The sequence below is a fragment of the Callithrix jacchus genome, chromosome 9, assembly GCF_049354715.1.
Source record: "Callithrix jacchus isolate 240 chromosome 9, calJac240_pri, whole genome shotgun sequence".
Lineage (NCBI taxonomy): Eukaryota > Metazoa > Chordata > Mammalia > Primates > Cebidae > Callithrix > Callithrix jacchus.
The window spans coordinates 116,922,381-116,943,999 of NC_133510.1; the positions used below are offsets into that span (position 1 = coordinate 116,922,381).

General features: G+C 50.5%; 1 protein-coding gene across 9 annotated transcripts in view; it reads right to left on the reverse strand.

Moving 5' to 3' along the window:
- Positions 1-21,619, reverse strand: part of RBM19 (RNA binding motif protein 19) — a 142,811-nt gene that overhangs the window by 101,302 nt on the left and 19,890 nt on the right. For 5 of the 9 annotated variants that reach the window (XM_078338132.1, XM_009004730.5, XM_009004729.5 and 2 more), the window contains 6 exons: positions 21,424-21,520; positions 18,356-18,466; positions 16,088-16,288; positions 13,633-13,762; positions 3,975-4,150; positions 1,249-1,309 (listed from right to left, as the gene is read on the reverse strand). In XM_078338132.1, the coding sequence (XP_078194258.1) occupies positions 1,249-1,309; positions 3,975-4,150; positions 13,633-13,762; positions 16,088-16,288; positions 18,356-18,466; positions 21,424-21,520 (776 nt within the window). Of the gene's footprint in view, positions 1-1,150; positions 1,310-3,974; positions 4,151-13,632; positions 13,763-16,087; positions 16,289-18,355; positions 18,467-21,423; positions 21,521-21,619 lie in introns of all 9 variants that reach the window. The other 4 variants (XR_013522404.1, XR_013522403.1, XR_013522402.1 and 1 more) reach the window with 1 other exon arrangement.

Genomic DNA, 21,619 nt, shown 5'->3' on the forward strand with positions numbered 1-21,619 from the left:
AAGCCACCCAGTCTGTGGCACTTTCTTATGGTGGCCCAGCAAACAAATATGATGGATGCTCTGACTTCTGTGCCATGTCTGCTTAGACCCCTCCATGGCTCCCGGCGCTTCTGGAGAAAAGTCAAAACTCTTTTGCGTGTGGCATAAAAGCCACTTCATGGTTTGGATCTCATCTACCTTTCCAGGTGTATCTCCTGCCTCTTCCTCAACAAATTCCCCAGGCTCAACCACTGCAGTGTGAGTGGCCTCTGCATGCCTTATTCCTGCCACCCGGCTGCTCTGCCCCAACCCGCCCGGCCTCAGGCTGCCATCCCCTGTGCTGGACTCCTGTCCCAGCCCCCCAGTCCCTTGCTGTGCTGTGCTGTAACCACCAGCATATTTGTCTTTCCAGCTAGACTGTGTACGTGCTTCAGGCAGGGCTGTGTCTCCCTCAGATTCATATAACACCGTGCCCACTGCCTGGCAGGGCCTGGGAACTGTTTGAGGAATAAGGCAATAGCAGACATCCTGGCCACCCAGTTCTTTGCATGCAGCAGGTGCTCACGACACAGTTTTGGGCTGACACATGTGGCATTCCTACAAATCCTGCCAAACCAAAGGGACCCAGGATAGGGCTGGTATGGCCGTGAGAAGGCAAGGACGTATCCCCTGCAGGAAGCCAGGGCTGGAGAACAGCCCAGCAGAGGCCAGGAGACTCAGGACAGCACCCAGGGCCAAAAGGAGAGATAAGGGTGCTCCCTGCCTGCCCAAGTACCCCTGGCCTGGGTGATGCATGGTTAAACACTCAGGAAAATCTGTAAGGTTAATGACTTGGTAGAATGTTCCAAAAGTTCTAGAACTGGGTTATCTCCCTCAGAAGGGAAGAGGGAAATCACAAGACTGGTTATTTCTTGCTATTTCCTAGGAAACTTCCAGAACACAGAAGTGCTGGGAGGAGGCAGAGGCTCCTGATACCAAAGTCCTCCCCATCTGCCCACAAATGGCACTGCTCTGAAACCACCCCTGATAGTTTGAGGTGGTGGAGGCTCTAGTTTCAGAAGGACCTGACCTGAGAGGCTGCTTCGACTGGAAAGCAGGAGACTCCAGGGAAAAGAAAGAGGGGCTACTTTCAAAGAGTCTAACATTGACCTGGCTTCAGAAAACAGAGAACCTTCAAAATACGCAAGGGAGAACTTCCCCAGTCCCTTGTCCGAAGCTGGAGCTTCTTTGGGAATCCACTCGTTCCGGCTGAGATTTCATGTGGAATACCTGCTTTGTTCTTCTTCTTGGAGATTGAGCAGCTCTTCACTGTCCCCACTTTGGAAAACACCTGGAAAAGAAAGTAACAATCATCAGCATCTCCAGGCCGGTCCTGCGGTGCGTGCAGGCAGATCTTGAAGGATAGAGACCACGTACCCATGCAAAGCAAGAATGAAAGTAGAAGGGACATCTGGCCAGTGCTCACGGCCAGCCCCTGTCCTGAGTCCTTCACACGCACTAATTCATTCAGCGACCCTGGAGTAGCAATCATTGCTCCCCACTTTTCAGATCTAAAAAGTGAAGCTCAGAGTGGTTAAAGATGGCAGCGGGGTCGCAGAGCTGGGAAGTGCTAGAGGTGGTTAGGACCCAGGGATTGGGGCCCCAGAACCCAGGCTCTAAACCATGAGGCAGGAAAGGGCCCCTGTGAAACACTACTCCCCCAAATTTGCCATATGGACAATGTGGGGTCCCAAAAACACTTTGAAGTGACGAGTGATGCCCTGCTTTAAGTAACCTGGACAGTCCCTTAGGGTTCCCCATAAGAGCAGCTGGGCTTGTTTCTTGTTCCAGTTTTAGAAGAAGGAAGTAGGACACAGAACAGTGAGGGACTGACTGCAGATCATGAGATTGGGAAGCGGGTGTAAGTTCGGAAGCATGGGCTCTACTGACCCCAGTGTGGACCTTTCTCACTGCCCCCTGCACCAGATACCAAAATGATTTTTACAAAACTTTTAAGTCATAGTGTATTCTATTTTTCTCTTTATGTTTTCTGTCCCCTTTGCTTAGAATTTGAAATCCAGTCAGGGAAAAAAAATCCATGTTTACCTGGTTCCTGGCTATGTGTTCAGCACCACACACACACAGGACCCAGGGAAAGGCAGGCACCCAAGAAACGTTCACCACGTGAGCCTTGGGGAAGCAGAGGATCTTGGGAAAGGCAGGCACCCAAGAAATGTTCACCACGTGAGCACTGGGGAAGCCGAGGGGCAGCAGAGGATCTTGGGAAACAAACACCATGAGCAGCAGCTGCTTGCTGCCTCTTGTGTTTAACGTGTCAGATGCTTTTACTTGGAATATCTCCTTTATCTTAATCAAATCATCAAAAGTGCCATGAGAAGGGTCTATTAACATCCCCATGTTACAGATGAAGAAAACGAGGCACAGAAAGGCTGAAGGACTCACTCAGGGTCACATTAGCAAGGAGTAAAGCTGGGATCCAAGCCCAGGTAGGAGGATGGCTAACCATGGCTCTCCACTCAGGGCACTGAGACAGGAGCCCTTGGAGCTAGGGGCCCTTCCCCCAGGGCCTCAAGTGGGCTGTGTGACCTAAGGACAGTGAACCGGCCTCTCTGAAGCTCAGTCTCCAACCATGTTACATGAAAAGATTGAACTAGGTCATCTTGGCTGTGACTTGCAGCTCCAGAATTCTTGAATTCGGAGACTGCTCTTGGGCTGATGGCTGAGTGCCTCTCCCAGGAAACAAGGATTCTGGACATGATGTTTCCATACCAGACCGACACCAGAAAGAAAAAGAAAACCAATGTTCCAATCTATCTGACATGTTCAAATCTATCTACCTTCTGGATGCCACTAGCACATGCTGCTGTTTAAAAGCAAAGCAAAGCAAAAATGGAACTGGGAAGTAGCCGAAGACAAGTCTACCTGGGAGTTTCCAACTGCTTAATAAAGTGAATCTAGGCCCCTAAACGTTGCTGCTTTAGCCAGGATATCTCTGCTGCAGGGCTTTTCTTCTAACCAGCAAGGGGATAGTCACATCACAGAGGCCGAGCCAGATGGTGTCAGGGGGTTCTGAGCCTCCGCCTCTCTCCAATACCACAATGTTGGCCTCCTTATCATTGGCCCACAATGATCCCACCCCTGAGGCTCAATGGATACTGACTTCTCTCTTGACCCCATGATAGAATTTTAGGGTTCAGAGGGAGTTTTAGAAATCGATCAGGTCAATTCTTATGGACAGCTTCCTTCCCAGAACAAGTTGTGATGGCTATCAGCCTGCTGTTATTCATTAAAACAAAACAAAAACTAAAAACCCATTGAGTGTTTATTCTGTGCCAAGCTCAGTTTAAAAATAAAGGGTCTGCTGAGGGAGGCGCAGCACAGCAGGGGAGCCTGTAGCGCCCACTCCTTTGGAACTGGAGGCCCATTTCCCGATGGCTGGTCCAATTCCCTGACTCAGCGCAGCCCTCATTTGGCTTTTACCAACTTTCTATTTGGAGTTCCCTTTCCTTTCATGCCTTGTCCTCTTCCCATAAATGCAAAAATCTCACCCTATCCCGGAATTCCAGGTCAGGCCCAGACCCTCACTCACTGATGTGGCTTCTCCATTATTCCCGGCGGGCCGAGAAGATCGTGCTGACATTTACTTTTGGGTACTTTATATCAGTGAAACAATTTTGGGGGGTTTTCTAAATATATAATCCAAACACTGACTATCGCCTTTATATCCCCCAGTCTCCCTAGAGACTCCATGCATGCTTCCAAAGCATATGTGGTAGCTCCTCTCAGGCCCCCTGGCCGCCTTGCTGCTACTCCAGTCTTCAGTTGAGCCATCTACTGGACACCCCAGGAGACAGGGTCAAGTCGGTGGTGCTGATGGTTGCCAAAGTGCATCTAAACACGCTTCATGTTTAAAGGCGGAATAAACGCAGTGGCCACATTAGTAGACTGGGGTTTCCCATCCCATGCCTCTCCCTCCTGGGCTAGAACCCACTCACTTCCTTCAGCTTCTCCTCTGTTGTGTCAAAATTGAGATTCTTAATAAACAGAGTACACCCTGGGAGGCTCTCCTCTTCTTCTTCCTCTTCCTCCTCCTCCTCTTCCATCTTTGCTGAACAATTGTCCGCTCCTTCCTCCGTTGGATTTTCATCTTCTGGGGTTTCACCATTGGACGCTAGAACCCCCATCAAAACAAAAACATCAAATCAGTGAAATAATGTGTAGCCCAGCAAAGCCCCAGGGCCAACTGCAAGGAGCCTACAAGGTAAAGGGGCTCTGCCTCTGCAGTGTCAGGAAGGGGCACTGTGATCGCCAACTTGTGCTGCATTTCAGCAACTCCTGAGACAGACACAAGGTCCTGCCCCCTGCTGCTGTTGTAAAGAGAAAGGAATAGGAAACACAGCACCTAAACGGGGCCTTAAACAGAACCAACTCACACTCATTTGAACTTCAAAATAAATTACCACGTGAACTGTTTTGCTGAACCATGAGCCTAAGCAAAATGTTATGTTTCCTCAAAAAAACCCATAGCATTTAGTGAACGTTCAGACTGAAATGCAACTTAAAACTGTTCGAAAATTACAGAATGGGGCTAAACTTAGGAAGAGTCTAAATACCCCTGAAACTAAAGAATGTTACATGCAATCGAAATCCCCTCCTGTGCATTACTTCAGGATGCAGATACACTAAAGGTGTGGTTTTGTCTAAACATATTAAATGCAGAGTTATGCAGCACAGGGAAAAACTGAAAATACTCTGTGTTCACAAATAAGAGACCAGGTAAGGCAGAGTACCACCAAAGGCTGGAATAATATGTAGTCATGAAAAATGATGTTTCCGAAGAATGTTGAATGACATACAACAAAGCTCATCATATAAAAATTAGAGAAAAATTAAGATATTAAAAATAAGTGTACCTTAATTTTAGAGAATGTTCAACATAATTCAAATCATGATCTAAGCTAGGTGTGGTGGCTCACACCCGTAATCCAGCACTTTGGGAGGCTGAGGTGGGTGGATTACTTGAGATCAGAAGTTCAAGGCTAGCCTGGCCAATATGGTGAAACCCTGTCTCTACTAAAAATATAAAAACTAGCCAGGCATGGCAGTGGGCACTTATAATCCCAGTTACTTGGGAGGCTGAGGCACGAGAATTACTTGAACCTGGGAGGCAGAGGTTACAGTGAACTGAGATCATGCCACTGCACTCCATCTCAAATCAAACAACAACAAAAGACTTGTATAGTATTCATGAGAAAACAGTACAAGTATGGACACACACCCACCCACACACCCATACGCCCCCACATGAAGGAGATGCATAAAGTGCTCCTGGTTTATTTCTGGAGAATGGCATTAAGGATGGTTGTCATTTCAACCTGTCACTGCTAGCACTTTGTACTGCTCCTGCTCTGAAGTAACAGCATTTTAGGGAGAGGGAAGAGCAAATGCGATGTGAAGTTGTGAGTCAGCAAGGGGTGTGTGTGTGTGGGGGTGGGTGTGTGCACGTGCGTGTGTGTGTGTGTGTGTGTGTGTGTGGCTGCAGCTCAGGGAATTGGAAGCAGGGAGACTAGACCTGCTAGCCTGCAGTGGCACTAAGCATGTGGATTTCATTCTCAGCTGATGGAAGCCTCAGGAAGTCGGAACAGGGCAGTGTCATGACCTTTTGTGAAATCCGAGGAGGAAATACGTTCAATTTGTTTCAAGCTCCCCAATTTCCCCAAGTCACATGATCAGGATCTGGAGACAAATTCCTCCTCCAAGGACAAGGCTTGTGAAGCTATTCTCAAATCCTCCAGGAAGCCAGACTGTCTTAGCAATTCTTCAAAGCAGTTCTCAGGCTGTGCCTTCACACCCCTCACCTTCAATGTTTCCAAGCAGATGACCAGTGACTTCCCTGAAGATTTAAACCCTGCACCCCAGCCTGGCTGAAGCACCCGGAGGTCCCACGGGCGGGCAGGCTGGAACTGATGGAGACAGCCCATTTCTACTCACACCTTCACTTGGATAGTTCAAATTTCTGCATGGCTAAGGGGGCTTCTTGGGGTACAGCTCCATCCCACACACTTACCACCAAGCACCAAAGATGCCTCTGTCTGTCTTGCCCTTCCTGATGCAAGCCTAATGCTTTCAAGTCTTAATTAAGCTTCAACCACTTTATCATAAAACAACTCTTTCAAGCCTTTACAGAAACAGCTACTATGATAATGCTGTCTCTTTTTTTTTGTCAATCAATGAGAGCATGTAATGTTGCTCAGGTTGGCCTTGAACTCATGGCCTCGCCTCCTCAAGCACCAGGACAACTGGCCGGAGCCACCGTGGCCCCCGATAATGCTGTCTCTTTAACATCAGTTGAACCTGCTGCCTTTGTCCCTAGAGTAAGCCCAGAACCGAGACACAGGCCCCAGGACAAAAGGAAGAAGTCTACACAAAGGCTCCTCCCCCAGTCAAGACGAATACAATTTACCCAGCAAGAGAGACTCTATGGTGTGGCCCTTTGTACTCAAAACCCAACTTTCAAACAAAGCTGGAGGAAAAAGTATCACTAATGATGAGAACGAAAGCTATGCAAAGCAGCTAAGACTTCAGGTCCGGACCGGAACCTCAATGGAGACGAAAACCACAAGCGTCAGCAGGGAGTAGTATTTCTACCCCGCTGGCCCTCCCTGGCATTTGACATCTTGGAGAATAGAGGAGGAAGGAAAGGGCACTGATGAGATCCCCTACCGAACGACAGGCACGTGGCTGGATGCCCTAAGTCCAGCCTCACTCATGACCACGGCAGCCACATCACAGAAAATGGGGGGTCCAAGGAGGGTCCTGGAGGCTGCCACTTCTGAACCCTAAATCTCAGGGACCTTCAGGTTGGTGAGACAGGTTCATGGAAGACTAGGAAAAAAAATTATAGAGAAAAGCGCAGTGGGGATGATGGTGACCATGAGGGCTCATGGCCACTTTAAAGGAACAGCCCCTTCTTGCCACTGGCCAATTGACAGGGAGGTCATCCTAGCATGGCCAGAATCCAGATCTATTAAGACAAGCAGGAAATCCAGCTTTACAGAGCAAATCCCATGGTTTTTAAATCTTGGCAACTTAATGGCAGGTGGCTTTTGAATTAGGGAGTAGTCAGCAAGTACACGAGCTCATCGAAGCCTCGGTGCTCTGCTCCCTGCATCCGTTCTGCCCCAGACCACCAACAGAGATGCCCTACCCTCTTTCTCCCCCAAGGCCCCAGAACCCAACCAGTGCCTGGCATGGCATTCCAGCAGTTTCAAGTCTCAAAGGGTAACAAGCCGGGGAGCCCAGTACCCCTCAGCGTGGCTGGAGTTGACTACCCTGTTAACCTGGTCCATAAGCGGTGGCTGGTGTGCTGCAAAGGACATCTTTAAATGCCCAGGCACCTGCCGAGGGAGGTGTGATGTTTGGGTTTAGTAACAGAGCTGAGACCAGGGAATGGACAGATCCCTTCCCTGGCAGGTCAGCTGCCCTTAGCCCCAGCCCAGGAAAAATAACAGGGAACTCTGAGGATGGTGAAGACCTATTGTCTGGGTGTGCAGCTGGCCTAGCAGGGGGCTCACTTGGCATCTCCAACCTCCCATAAGTCAGCCAGCACGTCTTAACCCTCCACATTGGGAGGAACACCCAGCTTGAAATGAAAGATGTGCTCAAAGGGGTCTACCTTTCATCCAATAGCACGGGCTCTGGCTGACGCCGGAGACGTCCGTTCTTTCCCCGAACCTTGCGTGCATAGCAACAACCGCCCTCCACCTCAAACTTCACCCTGGATCCTAGAAGAACTAACAATTGAAGAGCATCACAGTCTTTAGAAATCTGCTGGAAAAGGAAGCCTGAAAAAGACGAGGGAGGGAGGCCCAGTCCCGGCCCTGCCGTACCCGACCTGCGCAGCCGTGGCGGGCGGGTGACTCCACTGCGGTCGTGGCACCTTTACCTATAAAACGAAGCTTACTAAACCACCTCTCCCCTAGTACTAAAAATACACACCCACAAAAACCCGAGTCATGCTCGTTTGCAGGAAAATTGGTAAGCACAAGTGACTAAACTTGATTACCTATTTTAAAAAATATAATGTAATAATTATGAACAAGAAAGAAGGCAAAATCCACATTTAACGTTATTTAAATAAATGAATTTCAAATTAATGTGAGAATATTGTATAGGATGTATTGTATAGGTTTCAAAACCCAGTAAAGCACAGGTGTATACAGATTGCTGGCAAAGATAATGACCCTTCCTCCTCTCTCCCCAAAAGTCCCGGAGCCCAGCCAGTACCCAGCATGGCATTCCAGGAGTTCCCAAGTCTTACAAGGGCAACAACCTGGAGCACCCAGCAGCCCTCAGTATGGCCTCCCTGGCCCTCGGGTGGTGACCGGGAAAGAGCTGTTGTCTTTGCCAGCAGTCTGCATACAACACCTGCATTTTGCTGGGCTGTTTAGAAACACAAGTGTCCACTACTTCCTCCATCTGCCAGGCCATGGCTCCATCACCTTTCACCTCACCTGGATGACTGAATAGCCTCCTTGCTGCTGTGCCCTCTGCCCCTGTCCCCTCTGCCCCTGTCCCTGGCTCATTACCTTCCCTGACCTCATTCCTGGCCCTTTTCCCTTCTCTCTTGTCACCTCCATTCCAAATGCACTGGCCTCTTTTCTGATGGTCAAGCCTTCCAAGCCCCTCCCTACCACAGGGCCTTTGCACCTGCCAGCCTCTGCCCGACCTGCTGGTCTGTTGCTTTCCCAGGCCTGGCTCCCTCTGCCCGGCCTCCCCGCAGGGAGCTCGTCCTGTTCACTCTAGTTCAAGCAGGCTCCAGCAGGGGCCAGCCACTCAATGTTCGTTCTCCTGCTTTCCTCTTTTCAGAGCCCTTTCCTGTTCTGGTATCACCGTACTGAGCGGTTTGTTCCTCTATCTGTGTTCCCCAGATCCACAGGGAACTCGGGGACAGGATTCAGGCTGACTGCGTTGGCACTGCATCTCCAGCACTGAGCTCAGAACAGATCTACTGTGGGCAATGAATACACTGGGCACTCAGCATGCGCCTGAAACACAGTGATCATGAGATAGAGAGGAGCCTTGGAGGTGAAGGCTTCGGGTCATATCCCGGCTCTCTCCACATGTGTGACCTTGTGTAAGGCAAGCAAGCAAAATCTCTGTGCTTTCTTCTTTCCATCTAAAAAGGAGCTGGCTACCGTGGTGCCTACTTGCAGGCCGATGACAAGAATGAATGCAGAGCGGCCTGTGAGACCTGAGCCTGGACCTGCAGTGAGCGCTGGGAAGTAAGTTTCCTTCTTCTTAATATCGCCTGTGCTACCCACACTGCCCAGCAGGCCTTGATGAGAGAGAAATCCAGGGGACAAGGGTGGAGAGATGAGACAGCCCAGTGCAGGGAGCCCCCAGCCCTACTTCCCCTTCTCCCTGCAGGGTGAGCTGCTGGCTGCAGGCTCCCAGGAAGGCCAGCCAGTGCCAGGCCTCCAAGTCCACAGCCTGGCGCCCCTGCCAGCCAGCTTCTGCTCCCCGAGTCATGAGGCCAGGCTGTGTCCAGAGAGGCGTGGAGACTCCAGGAGCCAAGGCCATGAAGCCAAAGGTCATTTTCAAAAGCACTTCTGCCGCTGGCCCCAAGTGGGGAGACAAAAGACAGACGGGAAAGAAAGAAGTAAGGCATTGTGAAACTCCAACAGATGTCTGCCAATACATCACCAGGAACCAGAAAAAGAGGGAAGAAGTGAGAAAGGAATCAGGGCTGGGCCCGGGGGCGGGGGAGTCAGGGCGAAGGCTCTGAAGGCAAGGTGGGCTGGAGGGGGCTGGGAGAGGCAGGGGGAAATGTGCTTCCATCTGTAGTTAGCACAATCAAATCCAGTCACGCATCGCCACATGGGGCTTTATTATAATCAGGCCGCAGAATTTACTGCGGCCTCCTCCCCTTTCCCGGCTCTCGGCGCTGGAGCTGACAGCGAAGACTGTTATCAGTTGCAAGCAGCTTTTCAGGACCTCCCCCCACTCTGAACCCTTTATCTGGAGGTGAGGGTCTTGGTTGTGGGGAGATAAAACACGCTGTCCCCCTCCCTCGAGACTGGTACAGAGAACAGCAGTGCTTTACAGAAAGGAAGGGGGTAAAATTAATAAAAGAAAAGCTACGTCCACTCCCCTCCTGCTCTTCTTCCTTGGGAGCCTGAGAAAATCCAGGGCTTCGCGGGCTGGCTGAGCAACCCCCAGCCCTCGCTGTCCTCATATAACAGGGGAGTCAGGGATCTGGCGAAGCTTCGGGAATAATGCAGAGGGTGGGGGTGGGGGAGGAGCAGGTGAAAAGAAAAGCCGGGGCCAGGAGGGGCTGCGCAAGTGCTGCGTGTAGTGAGAGGGCAGGAGGCGGCCCTGGAGATCAGCTCTGTGGGAATTCACCGATGACGCGGGATGCAGCAGGGCTTAGAATTAGCACAGACACGCACAACTTCCCGGGCCAAGGGCGACTGGGCTCTAAGGCCTCCTTGTGTGTCACGGTCAGGCCCTGGAAAGCAGCGCCTCTGGGAGGTAGGGGCCGTTGGGGACACGCTCAACCCCACAGCATAGACCCAGGAAGCTGGGAGACCTGCGGGCAGGGGATGGGAAAACACTCTGACCGTAGACCACAGCATGCTACCTCTGTGACGTGCCCTGTGCTGTGTGGCAGACATTTCTGTGCCCAGGGCCCATTTCTATTACTACTTGTGACACCTCACCTGTCCCCAACAGCTCTACTGTCCTCCACAGCTCAGGAGCTCCAGGGAAAGGGAGTCTGTGCATCTGTGCGGTATCCATCTTCATCACCCAGATCAGCTGCTGGCCAGAGCTGGTGCCCATGGTGAGTTAATGTGCCCGGGACATATTTTTCTAAATTTTAATTTATTTTTGAGACACAGCCTCGCTCTGTCACCCAGGCTGGAGTGTAGTGGTGCAATCTTGGCTCACTGCAGCCTCGATCTCCTGGGCTCAAGGGATCCTCCCACCTCAGCCTCCTGAGTAGCTATGACTACAAGGTGTGTAGCACTATGCCCAGCTAAGTTTTGTACTTTTTGTGGAAATGGGGTTTTGCCATATCGTCCAGGCTAGTCTTGAACTTTTGGACTTAAGTGATCCTCCTGCCTTGGCCTCCCAAAGTGCACTGTGACTTATATTGCTCAGTCACCAACAGCAGCAGTAGAACTGGGGATGTGCATGCGACATCCCACTACACCCTCAGGGGACTGGGTTAATATCACACCCATTTTACAGATATGGAAACTGAGCCTGGGAGAGGCAGGTGGCTTGCCCAGTCACAGAGGGAGGTGAGAACTAGAGTGGCTGCTTACTAGAAATCTCAGGGCCATTTCTCCAGGGGCTCTAGGCCTCACATGATGAGGATGCCAAGGGCTTAGAACCATGCCTGGCACAATCTAACTGCTGCTTCTGCCCTTGGTTTGGCTCACACACACTTCCTGATCACTACTAGCTGCTGGGGCACGTTCCTGGGTGCAGGCAGACTGCCGTGAGTGAGGTGAATGGGCTCTTGGGGTGTGGAGTGATGATTCCAGGGGCAGCCAGAGAGAGCAACACCAGGGAAAGGAACCGATTCATGACACAATTCCAGGAAGTGATGAGCATTTGAACTAAAACAAAGGGCTATTTATGGGACAGGGACAAATGAGAGCCGCCACTATGATTCTGATTGATGGTACCACTGTCACCACTGCGTTCTGAGGCTGAGCTAACCACCAAAACCAAATGCTTAACCCTAACTAAGCTTCTACTATATGCCAGAGGCTCGGGACACAAAGACAAGTACGACCTGGCCCCATCTTTCCAAGGGACAAAGAGGCCGATTCTTGTGCGCTCCCTCACTCCCTTGAAGCCTGTGGACCGAGCTTCCCTATGCCTGGGCCTCCCAGGGTGCTAGGTACCCGGCAGTGAAGGAGACAGCCCACTCCCTGCCTTCACAGCTCAAAGTCTGGCTGAGCTAGACAGCGAACAAATACAAGTAACGAATAAACAGAATACATAGAAATTGTGAAGTGTTAATGGAAAAAGAAGACAGCAGAGAGGGAGAATCCCCAGGACACAAGGAAATGAAGAGCCTGGTGGAAACGGTCACCTTGGGAAACACCACGTGTCCCCAGCCTGCCTCCTGCCGCCACCCAAGGAGGCAGGAAGAGGCCTCCGCCGGATTTGTTTTCAGAGCTGCTCAGTCCTGGCTGATCTCTAAGTTTCAACGGAGGACATGCTTCGGGCCAAAAATCGTTACTTAGGTTCAAGGGTAGTAACTGAAAGAAAAACCAAGGCAGTTGTGATTTGGGGGAGACAGTTAACCTTTCTCAAGGGTTACACCAATCATCCTGTCATTAAGCATGACGGGGGATGCTTCTGGGTCCTCAAATCACAAAGGGACTGAAGAGTTTTGCTTCCTGATTGAAACAGGCCTCCAGACCGGCACTTCCTGAACGCCTGGTGCTGGCGGGGCCAGTCCTGAACATCCACAATGAAACAAGGAAATGAGAAATCTGGACAAGGCAGGGGGTTAGGTACAGCAAAGTCTACTTCATTAGAATCTCAGCCTGGGGGCAGTGGCTCATGCCTGTAATCCCAGCACTTTGGGAGGCTGAGGTGGGCAGATCACTTGAGGCCAGGAATTCGAGACCAGCCTGGCCAATATGGTGAAACCCTGTCGCTACTGATAATACTAAAAAAAATTAGCCAGGTGTGGTGGTAGGTGCCTGTAATCCCAGTTATTCAGGAAGCTAAGGCAGGAGAATCATTTGAACCCGGGGGACGGAGGTTGCAGTGAGCCTAGATCATGCATTCTAGCCTGGGCAACAGAGACTCTGTCTCAACGTTGCTCCCCAGCTATTTTTTTTTTTAACTGTAAAAGTTCTTTAAAAACATACATTTATGAGAACAAAGGAGAGAGAGTGGCTGAGGACTTACTACCTGTTTTTTTTTTTTTAGCCTTCTTATTTTAATAAACAGCTGGTTGCTGTGTTGTGGGTGTGTATGGGTTATAACTTACAAGGAAAATCTCGACGTCTGAATAGAATGACTTCCATGATCCTGTTCAAAACGAGTCTAAAGGTCTTGGCTTCTAAGATGTGGTCCTGGCCCTCAGACTATGAGGTCATCGATGGGGGGTGACTACACCACCCACTGTGGCCATGTAGGAATGCGTGGGGGTGTTCCAGGTTGTCCTAAGGACTGGGGGTACCCATGTCACTCAGAGGCACAGGTCAGGAGTGTGAAATGCCTTGTGATTTGCAAAGCAGTCCTGATAAGAAAGTATTGCACAGTCCCAAAGGCCAATGATACCCATCTCCCCAGCTAGGAAGCATTAGCTAAGGGGTGGGGGCTGCCTTCTCTGGCCCCCCGGGGCCACAGCTTCCCCTTCCTTTTCTGCCTCTGCAGTCACAAACATCAGAAGGTACTGCCACTCCAAAGGCATGAGAATAGGTGTCTCCCATACCAGCCACCCTCCGCCATGAGCCAATCTGGTCCATCTTTATTTGAGAGTCTGAGCCCCACTGGTCTCCAGCATGAACAAAGAACTTTAAACCAGAGGCTCGATGAGAAACTTCCCACTGCCCCTCACCCTCCTCCTTTCCCTTGCCCGTTATCCCATGGCATCCTGGTCTCAGACTCAGCTCTTACCGGTTTCTGGCTCTGCTTGGTCCTTTTCTGTGGGTTCCGGAGGTGCGTCTTGGGGCTTTTTCTTCTGTGGGGCTGCGCTGGAGAAGACGCCGACTGGAGCCCACTCCAGATACAGAGGGACGTGGTAGAACTGCAGAGATAAGAGTGATGGCCCCGTGGGTCCTCATTACAACACACTGCTAGGGAGGGACTCAGTCCCATGCAGATCATAGCCCAAGGGTCACAGGGGATGGGCAACTCACCCAAGAATGGAGCCAGAAGGAGCCCAGCCCCAAGCCCTACTGCTGTCTACTCCCTGAGGACAATACTCAGCCGCCATGCTGCATCTCAGGGTGCAGGAGAGAAGCTTGTCTCTGTTGCCACCAGACGTATGGCAGTTCCAAGGCCACTTTTGTGTTTTTCCCAATCAAAGTAGGAAACAGGGAGTGGGGTGAGGAGAGACCATATCATTGGTAAAGTGTAGCTCTCCAGGAGGAAGTGTAAAATGCCCATTAAGAGGACATACTTTCTATGTGCGTATATCTACGGGCAATGTACATATACGTGTGTGCGAGCGTGTGTGTGCATGCAGATGGTATTTTTTTAAAAGGCTAGCTGGGAATGGTGGTGACACACACCTGAAGCCCTAGCTGCTTGGGAGCTGAGGTGGGAGGATCCCTTGAGCCCAGGAGTTTAAGGCTCCCGTGAGCTAGGAGTCTGCCACTGCACTCCAGGGAAACACTTTTATTCATGTGTCCTCTTAAAGAAAAGTGGGGTGGGAGGGTGATTAACAAGACACTGACAACTGCCTCATTAGACGGCCACTAGGGGGCTGCAGGACAGGGCTGAGAGCGAGACTTGTCAATAAATGCCCTTTTTGAATCTTTTCGAATTTCATACTACGTGAAAGCCTTGCAAATTAGTTATGTTCCAGGAAAAAAAAAATACATGCTTGAGAGGGAAACAGACTGGAGTGCCAACAGTGTGCTGCATTACTCCTTAGCTGTGAGACCTTGGGTCAGGGCGCCTCTCTGGGCATCAGTTTCCATAGGTGCAAAATGAAGACGGCAGTCTTGTTGTTGGTGAAATAGACACTGCCCCAAACAGGAGGCCTCACTGAGCCAGTGCTCTCGAACTGTGGCTCACAGAGAGCCTTTGGTGATGGGCACGTCCAAGGAAAAAAGGATGGTGTCGCATTCCCAAAGACGCCTACAGCTCATTCATGGGACCCCACCTAGATAACTTTTCTTATGGGTCAGGCACAGACTGACTTCCTGAGAGCTCAGTGGCCAGAGGCCCAAGCTAAGGACTAGTACGGGGTTGGAGTGGCAGAGAATGAGAAATCATTTCCTCACCAGCAAAATGGGAGACCAAGGTCTGTGAAGTGCTAAGGTGCCTTAGTGGCCCTGTGGAGGTAGGTCTACATCTGAATCCCTAGAACCCCTGGTGAATGCGACCTTATTTGAAAAAGGATCTTTGCAAATTTCATGAAGTGAAAGATTTTGAGATGAGATCATCTTGCATTATCCAGGCACGCCCTAAATCCAATGACAGGTGTCCTTAAAAGAGAACTTCAAAGGAAAAGTGAGAGGAGAAGACGGAAAGCCACACGAGGATGAAGGGAGAAGCTGGAGTGACGCAGCCATTGCGTCAAGGGATGCCTGGAGCCACTAGCAGCTGGAAGAGACACAGATCAGACCCAGAGGAAGCACAGCCCTGGTGACACCTTGATTTCACACTGTGGCCTCCAGAAGTGTGGGACGATACATTTCTGTTGTTCCAAGCCAACTAGCTTGTGAAAATTTGTTATAACAGCCACAACCAGCAAACTAATAATTGACTGTTTTTTTTCAAAACCAAGAACCAGGAGACAGCCCCACCTACAGAACTGACTTTCATTCATCTCACTGTAGCTTTAAGACAGTTAAAGCATTCAAGAATGCTCATTCTTGGGCAAGAAAGGGAGACCTTCGTCTCTACAAAAAATCAAAAAATTAGCCTGGCGTGGTGGTACACGCCTGCAGTCTCAGCTACACGGGAGGCTGAGGTGGGAGGATTGCTTGAGCCCCAGAGTTTGAGGCTGCAGTGAACCAAGATGGTGCCACTCCACTGTAGTCTGGGTGACAGAGAGAGACCCTGTCTTATAAATAAATAAAATACATTAAAAAAAAAAAGAATTAAAATTAAAATTGTAACTCAAATTAGCACAAGTAAAGAAAGCCAAAGGAAAGCTAGAGTCAGGCAAGGAGCCAAGGCATGCTTTATGGAGGGTGGTTTAGAACCTCCCTCTCCCATTCTGCCCACCCAGACAGGTTTCCAGGTGGTCGGGATGACATTCACCCATGATAGAGATGGGTGGTTTAGGGTGAGCTCCCGCGTGCCACATCTGTGAATCCGTAGCCCACTGCACCCTCTCCCTTGAAGCAGCCCTCTCTGGGCCTTCTCCAGATCAACTCCAGGTCTCCAGCAGCCCTACCTTGGAATAGGCCAGATGCCTGAAGGCCTTGCGGGCCTCCAGGGGCTCCAGGAACTCTACAATGGCGGTGATTCCACCCTCTGGAAGCAGCACGCGGCCCAGGCTGCCAAAACGGCCAAAGGTCTCCTGCAGCTCGGCTGCCAGGGTGCCTGCCGGGAGGTTCTTGACCAGAATCACTGTCTTGCTTCGTTCTGCTGCAGCCTGCAGAGAGGAAATGCACACAGGTGGGACCACAGGACGGAGGGTCCTCAGCCGACACCAGCAGTGACCGTGGGGGGCTCCAGACGAGGCTCTCCATTTGGAACCTCAGCAACTAGGCACTTAGGAGGTGGACCCAGGAGGAACCACTCTCTCTGGCATGACGTTTGCTGCAAGGCTGAGAGGTAGCTCTGCAGAGGGGGTAAGGCCTGCGGCTCTGAGGCTGGATCTCCTGGATCAAATCCCCGCCCCTCCACTTCTGAGCAGGGCCACACCTTCCAAGGCTTCCAATGGCTGAGGTCTGCATCTACAAGGCTTCTTTCCCTGTAACTACAGGCTGGCCACCTGCTACCACGTGCAGCAAGCAGGACATGCCCAGAGTTAATGGCTCTGGGAGCAGCCCATGGCTCTCAGGAGTTGCTGCACCCCGTGTCCTTGGGTGGGCTGAGATGGAGGTGTGAGCTCTGCAGGTTTCCCCCTAGGCAGAGCTCCAGGCACCCAGAGGGCGGCGTACTACGGCAGCACACTCTGCACCCCGGTCTCCTTCCCTTCCCTGCATCCCATTCTCACCAGGGTTTTCTGCACTGCCCCCTCAACTGTGTGCCCTTGAATCCCTGTCTCAGACTCTACTTCTGGGAGGACCCGAACTAAGAGACTAGCTATTCAGCCTCGGGAAATGCACTTAACTGTGCCTCAGCTCCCACAGCGACAGCAAGGACGTAGCATCTATTTCACAGGATAGCTCCAGGAAAAGGTTTCATTAAATGGGTTAGTAAAAGTACATGTAATATGAGCACTCTGAAAACGCTAGCAATAATTTTGTTAAAAAATAATGTTGGAGGCAGATAAAAGAGCCAAGAAAATATAATGGAAAAGTCTATGCATATGGCCTATCTGGGAATAAGACTTAGCTCAGCTGCTAATTTAACCTGAGGCCTTGGGTCAATTACTTTGTTTCTGTAGGCTTCAGTTTCCTCATCTGCAGAACGGGCTAACAGTGACACTGTCTTATAGAGGCCATACAGGGTTGCTATGAGGACTGCCTGCGGTGAGGGGAGTGAAACCATCTGCAGGTGGGAAAAAGCTGGGCACCAGTGGGCCTCTTAGGTGCAACTCAGGCCGCAATGTTACAGAGACAGACTCTGGGGCCAGAAGGCCTGTGTCCAAATTCAGCTCCACCACGACGAGGTGTGAAGTGACTTCACCCCTCTGTGACTGTGGCTCTTTCTGCAGTGTGGAAGCACAGTCGAGCTGCTTTCACAGGGTTGCCAAGTGAATGAAGTGAGCTAATTAAACATGTCAACTTAGAAGAGTGCTTTAGTAAATCTTAACAAATGTTAGCTATTAGTATATTTATCTATCCATCCATCCACCCACCCACCCACCCACCCGCCATCAATATTCATATACCATCTATCCATCCACCCATCCTCCTCTCATCCTTCCATCCTCCTCATCCATCTTGAGGTAAAAACTTAAGTTCTGGGAAGGCTGTTGAAAGAGCTGTTTTGGGAGTATTAGCCCCAAGTTTTTGTGCAGGCTCCTCCCACATATAGACTGTTTGACCTTGTAAGTTACCTCCCCGCTCTCTGAGCCTCGGTATCCCGGATTGTAAAATGAAGGAATGAATGTCATGTGGGCTCAAGGTGTGAGAGGCCCTCTAAGCTTCCGTCATCCATAAATCTAAGACCTGCCACTTGGTGGAGAACAGGTCCTCGGAGGTGCTGGACTCTTCTCTGCTAGGTTCAAGAAGGGTCAAAGTCCCCCAACAGACCACAGATGCCCTGGGAAGACACTGGGTATGGCAGTGAGATGTTGGGGGTCCCGATCTGTGTGGAGGAACTGTGGGGTTAGAGGCAGACCTCCTGTACATGGCTCTGGACAGACAGAATCAGGGTCAGACAGACCACTTGTCTGAGCCCATGTAACATTTCTTCCTTTCTTTGGAGACAATTTAGAGATTAGTAATAGTCCTTAGAAGGCCAGATCCTTGAATCCACCTGTGTCTCCCTGGAAAGGCCATTCCTGGCTCTCTAGTGGCCACTGGCTTGTGCCGCCGAGAGCACCTACCTGGCTGAAGGAATCCAGGCTGACCCCGTTGTCTATGAGGAAGCGCCGCACTTCCTGGACAAGCTGAGTCTCCCCCAGAGCCACGCGTACGGCCACGCTGCCCTTGGTCTCCTGTGGGAGAGGAAAGGAAGAGCCCCAGTTGGCTGTCCGGCAGGTGACATGTTGGCCCTCCCCTTTCCCAACAGCCTGAGGCGGCGGCGGCAGCAGGGTTAGAAATGGATCCAAGGATGCCGCTCACCTTCCTACACCGATCAGATGCCCCCAGTGGCTCTGTGCTTTTTTTTTTTTTTTTTTTTAAGACAGAGTCTCACTCTGTCACATATGTCCTCCAGGCTGGAGTGCAATGGTGTGATCACAGATCACTGCAGCCTCTATCTCCCAGACTCAAGCAATCTTCACACTTCAGCCTCCTGAGTAGCTGGGACCACAGGCATGTGCCACCACACTCAGCTCATTTTTATATTTTTGGTAGAGATGGGGTTTCACCATATTGCCCAGGCTGGTCTTGAACTCCTGGGCTTAAGCGATCCACCTGCCTCAGCTTCCCAAAGTGCCAGGATGACAGGTGTGAGCCACTGAGCCTAGCCCCACAATGGCTCTGGCTTCCCAGATCTCTCAGAGTAGATCTGGGACCCCAGGGTTCCCTCTCCTGTGCTCCCCCTCCCCTCATCATATGGGTCTTTGCTGGCACTCCCACGCCGAGTTCATCCCGCCTTGGGGCTCCGGCAGTTGCTGACTTTGGCCTCCACGGTTCTTACCCTACACTAGCTTGCTCTATTCAGTTTCGGCTTAAGCCCTCTCAGTGACAGCCTATCCCTCCCTTGGCTTTTCGGTTCTCTGCCATTACCAGGCCTTCCGCACTGTACCTCTGCTAATGTGTCAGTGTTCCCTCACCAGAAGGTACCACAAGACCCTCACTGCTCCTGTTTGGGGGGTTGCTATGTTCCCAGAACTCTGAGCACTCATGGGATCTGAAGCGGCTGCAGTCCCCAGCTGGCCTGGGTCTAGAGCTGTGCTGCCCAACACAGTGTCACAAGCCCCTCAGAGCCACTCAGTATTTGAAATGCAACGTGACACATCTAAAGCACTCTCGGTGTAAAACACACATGAAATTCTGTGAGGAAAAAAAGACTAAAATAGCTTGTAACTTTTTTTAAACATGATCTAGATGGTGAAATAATATTTTAGACATACCAAGTTAAATGAAATATATTATTAATATTAATTTTGCCTGTTTCATTTAGCCTTTCAAACATGTGGCCACTAGACCATTTCCAGCTACACACGTGCCTCGCATTCCCTAGCAAATAGCACTGACCTTCAGTGCCTGGGGAGAAGGGGTGGGCAGCAATGGGCAAGGAGCTTATGAGCCAAATCCATTGATGTCCTTTGTTAATTTGATGAAAACCACTCCCAGGTTTGCCTGGGAAGAACTCAGCTGCCTCTAACTCCAGATGCATGTTTTGATTTTTTGAGACAGAGTCTCGCTGGAGTGTGGTGGTGTGATCTAGGCTCACTGGAACCTCCGCCTCCTGGGTTCAAGCAATTTTCCTACCTCAGCCTCCTGAGTGGCTGGGATAACAGGCATGTGCTAGCACATCAGGCTAATTTTTGTATTTTTAGTAGAGATTGGGTTTCTCCATGTTGGCCAAGGTGGTCTCGAACTCCTGACCTCAAGTGATCTGCCTGCCTCAGCCTTCCAAAGTGCTGGGTGTGAGCCACCGCACCCGGCCCAGATGCATCCATTTTAAAAGGGGGTAGGAAGATACAAAATATACAAAGAACAGGTATTTTCAGGCTTTATGCAATGTACCTTAGACAAAGTATCCTTTGTACTTTATATATATGAAATATGCTTTATATGAATCCTGCCTGTAATCCCAACACTTTGGGAGGCCAAAGTGAGATGATCACTTGAACCTAGAAGTGAGACCCCCATCCCTGCAAAAATAAAAATAAACTAGGCATGACGGCATACCTCTGTAGTCCTCGCCACTCGGGAGGGTGAGGTGGGAGGATCGCTTGAGCCAAGAATTTGGGAGACTGTAGTAAGCTATGGTCGTGTACACTGTACTCCAGCCTGAGTAACAGAGCAACTCTGTCTCCAAAACAGTAACAACAAAAAATACATATGTATGTATATCTATATACCTACTTGAATATACCTTCTAAAAAGTATCCTTTGATCCTTTTGTAGAAGGTACAAAGCACATACAGGATACGGAGTAAAAGGAAACGGAAGAGGAGATGCGTCAGTGCGTAAGCCTAGAGATCTAGCAGCAGTGCACAACATCAGCACCAGATGTAACACTGGAGATTTCTGCTTTTAGCAAAGTGGATTTTAGGTGTTTTTGCCACACACACAGAAAGGCAAGTGTGAGATGACGGAAATGGTGATTTTCTGGCCTATGGTAAACACATCGCGATCTATATGTCTATCAAAACACCACGTTGATTTTTAAAGCTATGTGATGTGGAGGAACTGGATGGCTGGAGAAGTCCGAAGGAATAAGCTAGACTTGGGAGAGGAGGAGGAACGGAATCCATGACCCTTGCCCTGGCTTCAGAGACCTGGGTGGTGGAAATCGTGAGACACGGCTCAGAGCCAGGCACCGGAGTTGGCTAGACCTGGTGTCCTCCCACCTCCACCTCTTTGCAAGTATGTGACCTTGGACAAGTTACTGTGTCCCTGGCCTCGGTTTCTTCATCTGGACAATGGGGATATAAGAACCCCTACCTCACAGGGCTACTGTGAGGAGTATCACACATGAATGCTGGTGGCACAGCGGGGGGCTCAGGAGTGTCACTCATTGACACTACTGTCAATCACATTCTTTGGGGTGTCTCCATACAACAGCATGAGAAGAGCCAGAGCTGAAGCCCGGCTGGGGGTGTTTCCAAAGGCAGGGCTGGAGAGCACCTTCCATTCTAGAGGTCTCTGGGAAGGTCCAAGAGGAGAGCCCTAGGGACCTCAGCCTCATAGCCGACAGCAGCATAATGTGCCTCTTGCTCTTTCTCCCCTTCAGTTTGGCCCGGATCCCAGAGAGGATTGGTCGGCCTTTACTCACGTGGTCAAAAACTTGACTCTTGGTGGCGCTGTACTTCTGTGCGATAGCATCAGCCACGGCATTCGGCCCCATGAATAACGTGTTCCAGTTGTGAGAGCTAAGAGGCAGACGCAGAACAAGGAGATGAGACCACAGCTAAATGAGGGAAACTCGCTCTCAAACACGAAACCTGTCAAGAAATGGGCTCCTATGCCTG